This window comes from Rhipicephalus sanguineus, chromosome 6 (assembly GCF_013339695.2).
Source record: "Rhipicephalus sanguineus isolate Rsan-2018 chromosome 6, BIME_Rsan_1.4, whole genome shotgun sequence".
NCBI classification, from domain to species: Eukaryota; Metazoa; Arthropoda; class Arachnida; order Ixodida; family Ixodidae; genus Rhipicephalus; species Rhipicephalus sanguineus.
Window position 1 is genome coordinate 156899182 of NC_051181.1, and position 13688 is coordinate 156912869.

The 13688-nt window shown below is 40.3% G+C and overlaps 2 protein-coding genes across 2 annotated transcripts in view; both read left to right on the top strand.

Moving 5' to 3' along the window:
• The window catches only part of LOC119397654 (uncharacterized), a 69551-nt gene extending 68929 nt beyond the window's left edge, over window positions 1–622 (top strand). The window contains exons 53-54 of the mRNA XM_037665078.2: window positions 189–289; window positions 478–622. Of these exons, the coding sequence (XP_037521006.2) occupies window positions 189–289; window positions 478–622 (246 nt within the window). The remainder of the gene's footprint in view (window positions 1–188; window positions 290–477) is intronic.
• On the top strand, window positions 221–13264 carry LOC125759044 (uncharacterized). The gene is made up of 14 exons (XM_049417257.1): window positions 221–289; window positions 478–574; window positions 792–949; window positions 1115–1228; window positions 1737–1866; window positions 3333–3359; window positions 3420–3461; window positions 6352–6483; window positions 6918–7138; window positions 8992–9077; window positions 10586–10694; window positions 11601–11759; window positions 11821–11934; window positions 13078–13264. Exons 3-14 carry the CDS (start codon window positions 848–850, stop codon window positions 13216–13218), a joined length of 1377 nt encoding a protein of 458 aa, XP_049273214.1. The 5' UTR covers window positions 221–289; window positions 478–574; window positions 792–847; the 3' UTR covers window positions 13219–13264.
• The last annotated feature ends 424 nt before the right edge of the window (window positions 13265–13688 follow it).

The window sequence follows — 13688 nt, forward strand, 5'->3', positions numbered from 1 at the left end:
GCTATCTGCTAATCATGGTAGTTACTATAGGCATAGGTAGCCATGGAGCTAGAGTGAAGATAAACTGATTGGCAGCTTGAAGTCCAGAAGACTGATTAGCTTGAAGGCCAAAACACTGCTAAATCCTGTACTGCAGTGCGTGACACTTAAGAGATGCTAACTGTGATCAAATTCTTTGTCTTGTGAAGGTTCTTCGTTGGCAGTTCATGAACCTGAAGTTGAAGCACCTGCAGCTGATCTTTGGTGCCCCCATTCATGTCATCACGCCAACACTCATCCGTATTGCAGAGTGAGTAAAAATTATGACACAGCTATGACTGAGCACTGCTAGGAAGGAGCATCACAAGTGCATACCATTTATATTCGTGTAATGACCGCAGGTATTCTTCAGATTTGGGGTGACAGTAGGGGATGTGAACATTGCATGGAGAGAAAAACTTTTTTTTTTAAACACCTTCTCGTTCTTTCTCGTTGCAGTATCGTAAACTATCTGGTGTTCATACACCATGATCCAGTACAAGAGTCGTGTCGCCTGGAGACAATGCTGACAAAGCAACTTGGGAAGCACGAACTGGTATTGGTTTTGGTTACTGCTTCTGGGAGTGAAGGCACTGCTGCATAGTATCCCTGTAAAACTAAACTCTGCTATGATCTTCTCTTATTTTCGTGGGTCGCAACTACTAAACTAGAAACTAGTAAACACGCTCTGAGATTTGTATGGTCTGCATCACTAAGCACACATTTTTCTTATTGCATGATGTTGGGTATTAATTTTATTCCATTCCGGCCAGGTGGAGACTATAAATCTTGCAAAGAAAGTCAAACTGGAGGTGCCATCGGCGACATTATGCCTATCACTCAGTCTGGCAGTAGTGAATATGCCAACGACAACAGAGACCGGCAGGAATTAGTTCCATGTGGCAACAAGACACTCTCTACTTACGACAAGGTTTGCGGATCTTCGCTCCCCTTAAATTTGTTTTTACACGAAGAGGCCCTTTGAATTCCTTTGGTACTTACTAGCTTGTGGCGCTTATCATGAAATTTCTTACTTGATTGGACTGATTGAATAATTAATCTTAGTTGAGTCATTCTTACGGTCATATCATTACAGGTCTGCTCCATGAGCCAGGCAGCTACAGTTGTGGGGAAAGATTTTTCTGGCGTGTACCATCAAAGTGACAATGCAACTTTCTACTTCGAGAATGAAGAATCCCTTCTTGAAAAGGTACTTCCACAATTATACACATGGAACCACTTGAAATTTTGTTTGCTTTTCAACGAAACCCACACAAGATGATACCCACTTCCTCTTTTTTCCCTTTGCTATGCAACTTTCTTTATCACAATTATCAGTTGTAGCAGTGGAATTTTGATGGCCCGTGAATATTGTTATAAGTAAGTTTGAATTTGTGACAATTAGTATGGTGTCGTGAACATTGTAAAAGAAGCTTCCTTTTTTTTTTACATTCTAAAATACCTTGGCAACTCAGTCGCTTTGGCCTTCCTCTTCCGAGCACGTCGTCACAGGCTTGATTCGAAGCCTTGGTGGCCATATTCTAGTAGAGATACAGTGTACAAAACTGTGCTTTGCATGCGTGTTAACACCATGTGGTCAAATAGTCTGGAGCCCTCCACTGTGACATCCCTCGTAACCCTATTGTGTGTTTTAGGGGTGATAAACCAAACTGTAATAATTTTGCATTATTATATGCAATGTTATGCTTTTTCTTCAGGTTTATGCTGCTAAGAAACTTTACCCACTGAAATGTGTTGCAACTTTCTACACTGACTTTGAAGACTCGACTGGGCTTTGTAAAACAAGGGCACCATTTTCTCGGCTAAAGCAAATTTCAAAGGCATTGGGTAAGTGAATGCTATCATACCCAAGAAAATAAATGAGAGGATGACCTCTGCAGTACAGCATGGTCTCAATAATTAAAACTCAGTGGACCCCAAGATTTTGTTTGAATTATCAGAAGTTGTCATAAGTATGACTCGGGGCAACATACCAACTTGTTTTATTGAATTGTTGATACATACCTTCCAACCTGAGGATCTTGAAATGTGAGATATTCATAAATGGGGAATGCGACAGGAGAAAACTTTTGTTTTCTGATGTCAGTGCCGCAGCAATGTCAATGAATGATTGCCAGTGGAATTTTTAGGCATCAGTTTTCATACTAATAGTTGTTATTATGCAGTGCATGCATGCATGTGTAATAATGGGACAAGGTGTAGTGTCCCGTGGCGGTTTCCCAATCTTAGTACACTTTTTTTGCACATCACCAGTGTAATGCAGTGAAAGTTACTTTGGAACCAAGGCCAGTCAGTCTCGTCTCCTTCTTTCCTTACTTAAACATGCAATTGTTGATGTGTGCAGCCTGGCTAGCTTGGCTGCTTTGACGCATGTAGACAGGCAGTTGGCCTTATTTGCGACTGTTAATGACATCAAAATGCAAATGTTCAGCTAGAAGCGACAAAGGCAGCATATATTTTCTGGCACAGACAACCAAAAAGTATGTGCTACCTGGGTCTACAAAATGGAGGACATTGAATTTAGTGGCCTTAAAATACACTAAAAACATAGCGGGTCAACAAAAAATTTAAAATTTGTTTGAATTAACTGAAAGTTTAAACTGTCAGAGTTTGAATTATCGCGGTTCTACTGTACATAGTGCAATGATAAAGCATCACGCGCATAGCATGGAAGATGCTTGTCTGGCTCTCACTTGCACCGAGTTGTCTCTCTATCCACTTTCATTTAACTTTTGGCTGTTATATCTAAATCTAAATATTTCTTATGCTGTGGATTTTTTCTCTACTTTCTCTGGCTTCATTGTCACTTTGCTTCATATCAGTAATAAAAAAATTTGCTGCTTGTCTTACATCAGTTAGTCTTCTCTCTCATCTAGAGCAGTTTCCTTCTTTCTTTCTTTTTTTTTTTTTGATAATACCAGCTGTTACCAGTGCATTTCTTTATTCAATACTTCATCTGTGAAGCTCGTCTCAGTTATTACACATTCAGTTTCAACATTAAGTGGAAAGATGATCTTTGTTTTGTTCGTTTCTGTGTACTAATATATGTCTCTGCAGCGATTTGTTGTGTGTGCACTCCTATCAGCCCTCCACTGTAAACATTGTCGTAAGAGCATATGGCTTCAGTTTATTAAGGGAAATACCACTGGAAAATAAAAAAAAGAAAAAAAATTCTCTGCCTCTGTCCTGTCCCCGTGATGTTTACAATTTCTTTTTAAGCTCCACCTTACACTTTTTATGTAAATATTATATTTGCACTGAGAATTTAACCCTAATTGGGAACTGTTTTCCAGGTTACCATGAGACAAGGAATGAACCAAGTAAGTTCTTGACATGCTGCCCATTAATGACCCTATTGTGACACCACATTTTCTGTACAGTTACTTCTGTTGAAGCCAGAAATGGAACATCAAATGCCTCTCGTAAGTATTAAAGTCCTTTTATATGCTGGAACTGCACTGTCCTTAATAACTGCACTAATAACACAACACAGCACGGACCATAAAAAGTGCTGGACCATTTGAGATGCTTTTCTTGGCTCTCCTTGGCCGGAGCAGTTTGCCAAAAGTGCAGTTGCTGTCTTACTGGCAAGCAGACAACTTTCCAGTATATTTAACCATTTGAAGGATGAGAAATAACTACCAGAAGGAAATGCTTTTTCTTCGTGCAATATTTTTTAAATACACTGAGGATAGGCATATTTAACAAGAAAAATATATTTTAAGGAAACTTTTTCAGCAATAAGGCACAACACAAAGAACAATGCTGAAAATGAGCTCCACAACAGGTTTGTTTGGAACTGGTAGAAACAGATCTCATTGGATGTGAAACATGGCTGCTCATTAGGCATAGGCGAAAATTATAATGCTGTAATATTCGAACGAACATTACGGTATTTGAATTCGCTTCGACACAAAATTATATTATTCAAATTTGAAACGGAACAAATAGACGTACACTTGAACGCATATAACCCCCCTGTATAGGTGGTTTCGCTGCAATGTGGTGGTGCTATGCCATGAAGCCCCCTACCCAGGAAAAATTTGCACTGCTGCGAAGCCACACTTCAATGTTAAATGTATATATTACCTATATTAAATGTACATATTACATTCACCCGAATAAGTGTGTTAAATCGGGCTTATATGCACTAAGTATAGTAAATTTAGAATGTAACACATTTTACCGCTTATAACTGGCACCATACTGCCATACAAATCTTGCTACTATTCAGAGTTGCTTCCACTTCACTTCGAATCAAAAAAGACATTCTCACATGCCTAGTTCCAATTTAGGAAATATTTGGCAAGTTAGTTGGGTCACGACGAAAATGCTCATTTTTCTAAATAATGTGTGATATATACTATTCAAACTATTCAAATTATTATTTGACTAAATCACTGTTTGCTTAGAATTCGCTTCGAACCTCAAGTTTACTATTTGGCCATCCCGTATTTCATACATTTGCTTTACCTTACCTGTATAATAACCCTGCGAATAAGGATGGGTTTAGAGTAGGTGTTTCAAGGATTCCTGCCACCATACTTGATAGGCTGTCCCAGTGGCGTAGCCAGGGGGTGGCACACCAGGCCTGTGTCCTCCCCCTCCCCCCTCGGAATATTTTTTCTCCCATAGGATACAGAGCACAGAATGATGCTTGACCGCACTTACCTGCCCGGACCCCATGTCGGATCAAGGGTGTGCACCCCCTGAAACAAATTTCGCCTATGCCTCTGGGCTGGGCTGTCCAACAGAACTTTTTGTTTATGCAGAAATGTGTGTGTGGTGTGCTTTTTTTACTATGTTTCTGGTACTGCAGTACAATGCACTTGTAGCTTGCTTACATAACTGCAAAATTTATGCACAAAAAAAAATTATCTGGTAATTGAGCATGTTCATTGTACCTGACTTTTGCCATCTTATTTCTGCTTTTGAGATCTTGATCAAAGTGTTATGAAAATAAGTTCTTTATGAGGCTGCTCAATCATTCTATATGCTCCATTTTTTAATATATACTTTACTCAAGCAATCAGTTGCGAATAATATAAAACAGCTTGTTAGGTTACAAGCATGCACAAAATGTTTTGGGCACTGTATTTGCTCGAATGTAACTTATTGCTTTATGTAATGTAATATCTAGCATTGAAAGAGCCTTTCATTATGTTCTGAACTATGCTTTGAATAACGCAATGCTCGTCTGGTATGCATGTATCATCAGTTGCATTGTGTATTAAAGGGGTCATGAACCACTTTTCCAAGTAATGATCTAATGACCTTAGTATCGGAGTTTACTGCCTCCCGAATCGATTACCGCAAAAATTTCTCGAATCCGTCAAGAATGAGCGGAGTTCGGGGGTTTGGCGCACGCTCTCAGCGCTTTCTCTCTTTTCTCGTGCCGACGAGCGCACTGGAAGCTAGACAGGGAGGGGTGGCACGGGGGTAAGAAGTTACGTCAGCGCGCGTCATGAAACACGATCGCTCTCCCGCTGTGATTCGCATGCACGAGTGCAGCTACCGTGTAAAGTTAGCAGACCGAGGAGTGCGGCGCGGGCAAGTGGCGGCACCCCGTGGCAAGAAGCGCATCTCATCCGGCTTTCGGCCAATAAGCATGCTATGTCTCCGCGACGTCAACGTGCAGACGCCCCGCCCACCGACGAGAGTGAGAACCGGCCTCTGTTTGAAAAGAGGGCGCCTGAGGAAACGGCAACTTCTCGCTCTGCTTATGGCCTTTACGCGGCGCGCACGACTGTAATATTTTGCAGAGAAGGTCATAGCCGTGTCAGCTTTCCGCAGGTTGTGTTTTTTCAACAAGCCCAAGGGGTGCTTCATGACCCCTTTAAAGGTGTGTGAGCTCAGGCCTAGATGATGTGGTTATATCCACAAGACCGACATTTGGTACATTACAAACAACACAGGACTATGTGGCAGTCAGAATGTCAGCAAAATATATGATACTTTCCAGAATTAAGAAAAACTTATATTATGATTTGATTGTAGTAACTTGGTTGTCTGTTATATGTATGAATTCTTGGCAGAGCACCTGCAGTGCAGCTTATATTGTGCAGAATTACACAGAGCCTGAAAACCTGGAAGCAGACTGGTGATGTGGGGGATGGACCAGCAACCACTGTCATGAGAAAACAGAAAATGGTTGCGATGGTGGGAAACCAGCTAGGTGGCAAGCCTATTCCCTTCTAGTTCTTTCTTTCCACTTGGTATACTTCTGAGTGACCTGTGATGTTGCGTAATATTGATTACAGTGAAATTCTGTTGAAATTGTTGATGTTCACAGAGTGCCCATTTATATTACAGGTTCACTTGTTTGTGTGATCACTGACCACTACCCAGACTTTGACAAATTTCCAGTGGAGTACTGCGATTACCTGTTGTTCGTTGACCCCAATGTGAAGTTCAGGAGGAATTCTTTCCGTGATTTCTTAGGCGGTACGTTTTCATTCGACCAGAAACTTTTTCATGGGCTTTGAAACACTTCTTTTGAAACATGAGCAACACATTGAAGTGAATGTGCTTCCCTTCAAGGAGCATATTCCCAATGAAATGTAGACCACCATGAAAGCACAGCGTATCTGCATGTAAATTGCAGAGGACAAGTGCTGTAGCTGTTATCTTTTTTAAGTAGCTGTGATTGGCCAATTTCAAACTTTAGGTTCCGCTGCTACATTTGGGCTATTGAAATTGAATATTCTAACCATTCAGAGTGGGTGTACGATAAGTTCAATTCCTTGCTGTGACGTTTCGTATGATGTAAAATATTTGTGCCTGCATTCAAGAATATTTGTATCCTTCAGTGAGTGTGCAAGAGAGAGCACTATTTTTGTTGCAATTCTGTGGCTTATGCATTCTTTTTTTTTTTTCAGGGACATTTGACACGTTCTTGAGCTATCGGTCACGACCCAACCTGCAGGCAGTTATAGGATTTTTGGTAACCAATGATAACTGGAAACTCCTTCTCTCAGACACCGTAAGCTACGCTTCAAACTTGGGGAAGTGGCTTCGAGAGATGCAATTACGTGGTTTGGCATTCGTGATGCCAGATGTCGCAGATGCCATTGCAGAACATCTGCTCGTCTTTGCAAATGTAAGTTCTCCAATTAGGGTAATGGCTATTTTAAGATGACTACTGCTCACATTTTCCTATAGAACCTTGTATGGATCTGAACTTCCATCTTTTTTTACTGTAGGTGTTTACACTGCATCTTAGAACATTATTATTACCGGCAGTGTAAAAAAAAAACTGAGGAAAATTACACAGTGGTGATGGAAACGAGGTTTACTTTCATTGCACTAACTGTGTTCACACAACGTGCAAAAATTGCAGCAAATTTGGTTAAATAATAAAGCTTCAGCTGGAATAGCAGATAAGTGAGCAAATGGTACATCGGAACATATTTTTTAAACCAGGGTTGGCATATTCACTACAGCATAAATAAGGGAAAGGCACTAGCAGATTTTGCATGACCCGCACACCTTGTCCTCATCTTCGTTATCTAACAGTTCACAATATCACTTAAGGCATAATCAACTTAGAACACCAATGTTCAGAACTATATGGTACTCACACACTCACCTCCTTAATACCACATTTCCTAAATAATGAACGAGAAATCGCTAATATGATTCAGGATTGCAGTTTGGCATACAGCCTCAGGAAAATGTTAAAGGTTACCTTTTGCTTAGCTCTTAGCATACGGTATGTTTAGTACTTGCTTTAATTTTTTTCCCCTATTTGTTGTATAATGTTTTCGTAACATTGATAAGCATTATTGTTGTATAAATATTTCCTTGTTGCACATTACTATAGTATGTATAAAATGTAGCTATCTTACTTTTGTATATTTGATTGCCTGTTGCATACATTTTGACCTTCTTTCCTTGTTTCTGTGTTGTTGCACTATGTTTATGTGGTTTTCCACCCCCAAGCAATGTATGGGTAGCGGGGCCTTCGTCAGGCACTTGCATCTGCCTTTAGCCCCTTCATCCCAGACAACTACTGTCTAAATAAACTCAAATTCAAATTCAAATTATGAAGGATAACTGCTGGCTAGGGACTTTCATGGAGAGAAACAAAAATGCATGCATGTGCATGTAATACCAACAAAGCATTAACAAACGTATCGGTCCTCTACTCCAAAGAGATGTTTATAAAATGGAGCCTCACGCGCCTTCCAATCTTTGTCTCAATATCACCCTTTTGAACTTGAAAAACTTCCTGAAGCCACACGACCACCAATGAGCAGACAGACGTGGGAATGGCAAACCTTTTTAATAAGACTTAAAGGGAACTGCTGCGAAAAAACAGGATGATGACAAAAGGAGACAAAGTGCTGACTTATGCATAATCACCCTGTTCTTCCACTGTACTATTTTCTTTTTCAACTTCAGTACTGTACCAAAGGGCCCAATTCCGTTTGTTCAAGTTTTTCCAGAAAATTCAGTTGGGAGAGTCGCTGGAAAGATGAGAAAGCAAGTGCAAACAATTGGAATGAAGGCTGCGTTAAAACCAGTAACCACAATAGAATTATTATTAATAATAATAATTACATTACCACAGGTTAATATAAACAACACAAAAAGGTCACAGAAAGATGTATAGCTTTGAATTGATAACCAGTAGGTGGAGCAAGAAAACCTCAGTGTAAAGCTTCCATTTTGAAAAGGGACAGTTAGTGATGACAAGTCCCTGTGTGTGACAAAGACAAGGTTGTTTGTCAAAATATTGGTGTTCGGCTAGGGTTGCCCTCGTGTTCTCACTAGCTGTTACTCAGGGTCCTGTGTATTTATAGAAATGTGCTACTAGACAGTCTGTGCAAGCTACGCAAGTTGCTTGTCCTCAATTTTCCTATCCTTTTGTGCATGCTCCCAAAGCAATGTTACTAGCCCAAATTACATTTCATAGCACCACTGAGGTGTACTAACTTTTTGTTTTCACAGCTGTTCAAGAAGAATCATCCTGATCTGAAGCTCGTGCTTGCTTCTCCTGTGACAGAAAAACCTAATGCTTTGCTTCCATTTGTTGAGTAAGTAAATAGATCCCTAAAATTTTGTGAGGTCTTAGGGTTTTACACACATGACAAGTTTTGTCAGGTGAAGCAAAAATTGAAGTGTGATTTTCGCCCTGTCGACATTGCTTACCAAGTTGGATTTTTGTTGCCTGGTGGTATGGCTACAATCGGGAAAATGCATTTTTGTTTAAATATTTTTATTAGATGGGTCAAAAACAGCATCTCCATGCAAACATAAAAAGAATAGAATATTTCCTCAATGTCCCTGTCACAAAAATTGATTTTATTTGTCTAAACGGGGAAGTGAATATGTAGCACTGTGTAGTATATGGGCATGCTGATGCTACATCTTGGATTTTAACATCAACTTGCAACATTAGAAGAGTACTTTATGGGTGCCTTTCATAATATGTGATGAAACAAAGGTCTAAAGGAATTTAGTGGGAATTTTCACGAAATCTGACAGCACTTAACACCTCCATAGAGTTCCCCATTCACCTTATTTATATATCAAGATGAATGTTACTTAATTGCTTCCGAGTTGATTTCAGTTTGAAAAGAATTAAAAGCGAGTTATCCAATTGCCTTGAGACTGAGGAGGTTGAGATTTTCACTCAAGCTTTCATCTAGTCCTTGCTGTGATGTTGCAGAATTTAGAACATTACTCGAATCATTTTGCATAGAGGCAAGTTTGGCACGAGAGATGTTCAATAGTAATTGTTTTGCAAACAGTTTTTTTATTAGTTGGTAGAGTCAGTAACAAAAATTTTAATCTAGCACACTTGCAGCTTTTAGGTATGAAAAGCAGTATTGCCTGCATCATATATTACAAGGGCAAGCACTTGAAACAAGAAAGCTGGGGCATTGATGGACTCTCCCTTCTCATGTGCTGAGTGTTGGAAGTCATGCGATCTGCTTTGCCGTGGAGGTAGAACGCAGGGAAATAGTGAAGGGAACTTCAGTGTGAAAGGTGCTTATTTGCACATTCTTAGCAGCAATATGCCTATGTGCACATATCTTTTGGCATGTGACGCTACACATGCTTGATTAGTAAGGGAATGTTTGCTGTAGCTTATACCACCCATAAAAATATGAGCCTTATATGTATTCTAGTAATTTGCTTTCATATCAATGCTTTGCCTGTCATGTGAAACTGCAAACATTTTTTTCCAAGCAGGGATTTTCTTTCATTGGTGCCAAACTGTATGCACTACATATGTGAGCTTTCACAGTAGGCCTATATTGCATTAGGATAATCATGCATAAACATGTTCCAAGTTTCTTAAGAAAGCACCAACTACAGCTGGTGACTGCAAGTGCAGCATTAGTGTCAACTGAATATTTTGTCTCTCATAAGACAAGGTTTGATAAAGCTCATGCTTTTAAACTTCACGAAATCATTACCTAAAGAACTATACGTAAAGATAGCTTTAATTCATTCACCTGTCGTGCTCACTTGTGTGAAGTGAAAACAGTTGCTCCAGTACCTTTGCATATTTGTACATGCATTTTTTTCTCCTTAGTGTTGTGGACATTCTGATATTCTTGACACACCGCAAGTCGCCAGAATCCCCATGCAGAATAACACTGCCATCCACGCGATCACTACTCCAGGATGAGAATAATGACTTGGTGAGTTTAGCATTTATTGTTGCCTCATTATATTAGAAAGCAGGAGTGATATGCCACAATTATTTGAATCATCAACTAGCAACAGTGATATGTAATTAGCTTGTTGGCACAGTAAAAAATGTGCTGTGTAGTACGATTGGACAAAGAAATAGCCTTGTTCAAAGGGGCCCTGCAACACTGAACATGGCTGCCGATCAGGAGTCAAGGCTCCTGTGAACATGTGAGCCAAATATAGCACTGCATGCGCAGGGAATTTACAGTTGCATTTCAAAGGCAGCTAGAAATTGCTTGCTGTTAGCAAATTACACCGTTGGAGGGCCCGACTACTTCAAAGAAAGGAAGGACACAGCCATTGGCTGATTTGAGCATTCTTGTGCTGCATAGTTACAGCGACCGCCACGGGTTGCCACCACATCCCACACTAGCGGTTCTCACATGCTCTTGACCACAGGGAAAGCGAGCCGAAGCGTTCAAAGAAAAAAAAGAATTGAACGGGCTCGACGTCATGACGCGCGTTGACGTAGCTTCCTGCCCCTTTGTTATCCCTCCTGTGTAGCTTTCAGCGTTCTCATCGAATCAAAAGGAGAAAGTTCCTGAAGCGTGTGACAAATACCTGTAACTCTGCTCGTACTTGACATTCGAAAAATTTTTCTGAGAATTGATTTGTCAGGTAATAAACTCCAATAATGAGGTCATTCGAGAATTATACTTGAAAAAGTGTTGCAGGGCCCCTTTAAAATAGGCAGTGGACTAAAACTGAACACCTTGCAACATTGAGAAAAAAAATCTTTCTGGGTGCAAGTTTTTTCCGGACATATAAACTTGGAACTGTATACAGTTTTTTGGGATCGTAATCAGGCAATAGTTAAAGGTGTATTAACTCATGTATGAATTTTATTCTGACAGGCAGCATCAGCTCTCTTTATGCAAGCCTTTGGGGACAAAAAACATCAGCTGTTGATGTGCTTCTCACTCAACTTTGCAACGCTCAAGTTCGTTGTGAAAGGCAATAGAACTGAATTTGGCGCTCCATGTGAAAAAGAAACCTGGGTCAACTACTATGAGGTAAGGGCTGTTTATATCCACAGCACATCTGTAGTGTGTTTATTAACTTGCTTTATTTCAGACCTGTCCTCGCACTGGAGTCTTTGAAGGCTTCTTCACTGGATTCAAGACCATGGTGCAGTTTTCAACAAACACAATTTGGACGTACGAGGATGAACACACGGTGTCCTGGAAAGTGAGTGCACGAGTAATAATATAAAATTTTTGTGCTGTTGGGCAAACACAACTACGGCTTTTCAATACATACTCACTGTTATGTTACATGCCAGCTGCACACAGTCCATTACCATATTTAATATGTACTGAAGGGCTAGTTAGTGAGCCATGATAATTGATCAAGCAGTGCACAAGAGGACACAATCATGCACACATAAAATGACGCAAACACAAGTGCTGTACTGCAACTAATGAGTTGCAGTACAGCACTTGTCTCCGGAACATTTTTAAGCACGTGTAACAGTAAGGGTAACACTACATTGTACTATGTCATTTATAAATAGGAGCACTTCTCCCTTAGATCAGATTTCGATGATTGACAATCGTACTCACTGCTTTCTTTGTGCTTGTTTTCCTCGACATTTTGCCCTATAAAGAGTAGTTCTATGACACAGTATTGATACTGTCACGTGGTCGTGACGTCGACGAAGGCAGCAGTGAACACGTCCGAGATGAAACTCTTTATTTGGCCGAACTTGTGGCCGAGAAACTAAAAGTCAAACCACAGCGATACACTGATAGCGGCGGACGGAACGTCGACCGTCGATCAACTGACAAGCGCTCAAACGCGTCTGCTTTTATACAGGCGCTATCGAACTTTCCAGCAATATCGCTGGTGGCGGCGTTATCTCTAGACAAAGCTGGAACATTCGCGTGCGGGGAGCAATCTTAACAAACCGATCTACTACAATTGCGACGCTTCTAGAACACTACTTCGCGGACAGCGTTGAGCGTTGATAACCGTCCCTGCCGGTCAAACCCGAATACATCAAAACAAGACAAGAAGTGGGCGTGGCAATACTATCTGGTTCTTCGCAATCATTATAGCATAATAACAGTCCTTCCACAAAATTGTAAAGAATCATTGGTAATGGTGCTTGTCCTCCATTCAGTTCCTGTTGTCTCTGTGCTTTGTGCGGCCGTTCTTTTCTTTACTGCCATTCACCAGTCAAACTAGCATGAAGTTCCGAGACAGTTCTTTCATCCGGATTTGACACGTGAAGCAAATATTAGTTTCACAATTGAAAGTTCCATAAGTTCTTGTTCTCCTTAGATAGATGCACGCTGCTGAATGTTGGTTCATACTGTTTTTGTATTACAGCTGCTGTCCTATCTGGAGTCCAACCCGATGACTTGTGTAGCTGCTTTCAACCTTGACTATGAAGACCGAAGAGGCGTTTGTCGGCAGCCTTACTCCAGGCTTGCCAGGCTCAGCAATGCTCTTGGTAGGGTTGATCTGTGAATGACCTTAGAGTGGAAAATATAAAAGAAACCTGTTATCACTCTGACATGCCTGTCTCTTTCATTTGGTAGTGTTTTGTTTTGTCATCTTAATAAATATGTCGGTGAAAGTGAAAACAGCAGTGCAAGCAAAAATGTGTTCTTGCTTTTAGACAAACTCCACACTGAAGAGTCATACAAAGGTAAAGTGCTTTCCTAGCATTGGTGCATCCAAAATAAACCTACTCTGTAAAATAGCCTTGATTGATCTCTGGTCTCCCTTTTTTTTTGCATCCTAGCATCAAAATTCAAGGACACGTTAGGTAAGGTGTTTCCGTTACATTTATCTTGACAACTGCAGTGTATGCTAACTAATGTAATAGTGATTCAAGTGCTTTTGAAATCTTAGCTGGAACATTTAACCCATTTCAGTCATTGAAGAAGCAATACTATCTTTCCTAGTTTGTTCTCCAGTTTAGTTTCGACTACACT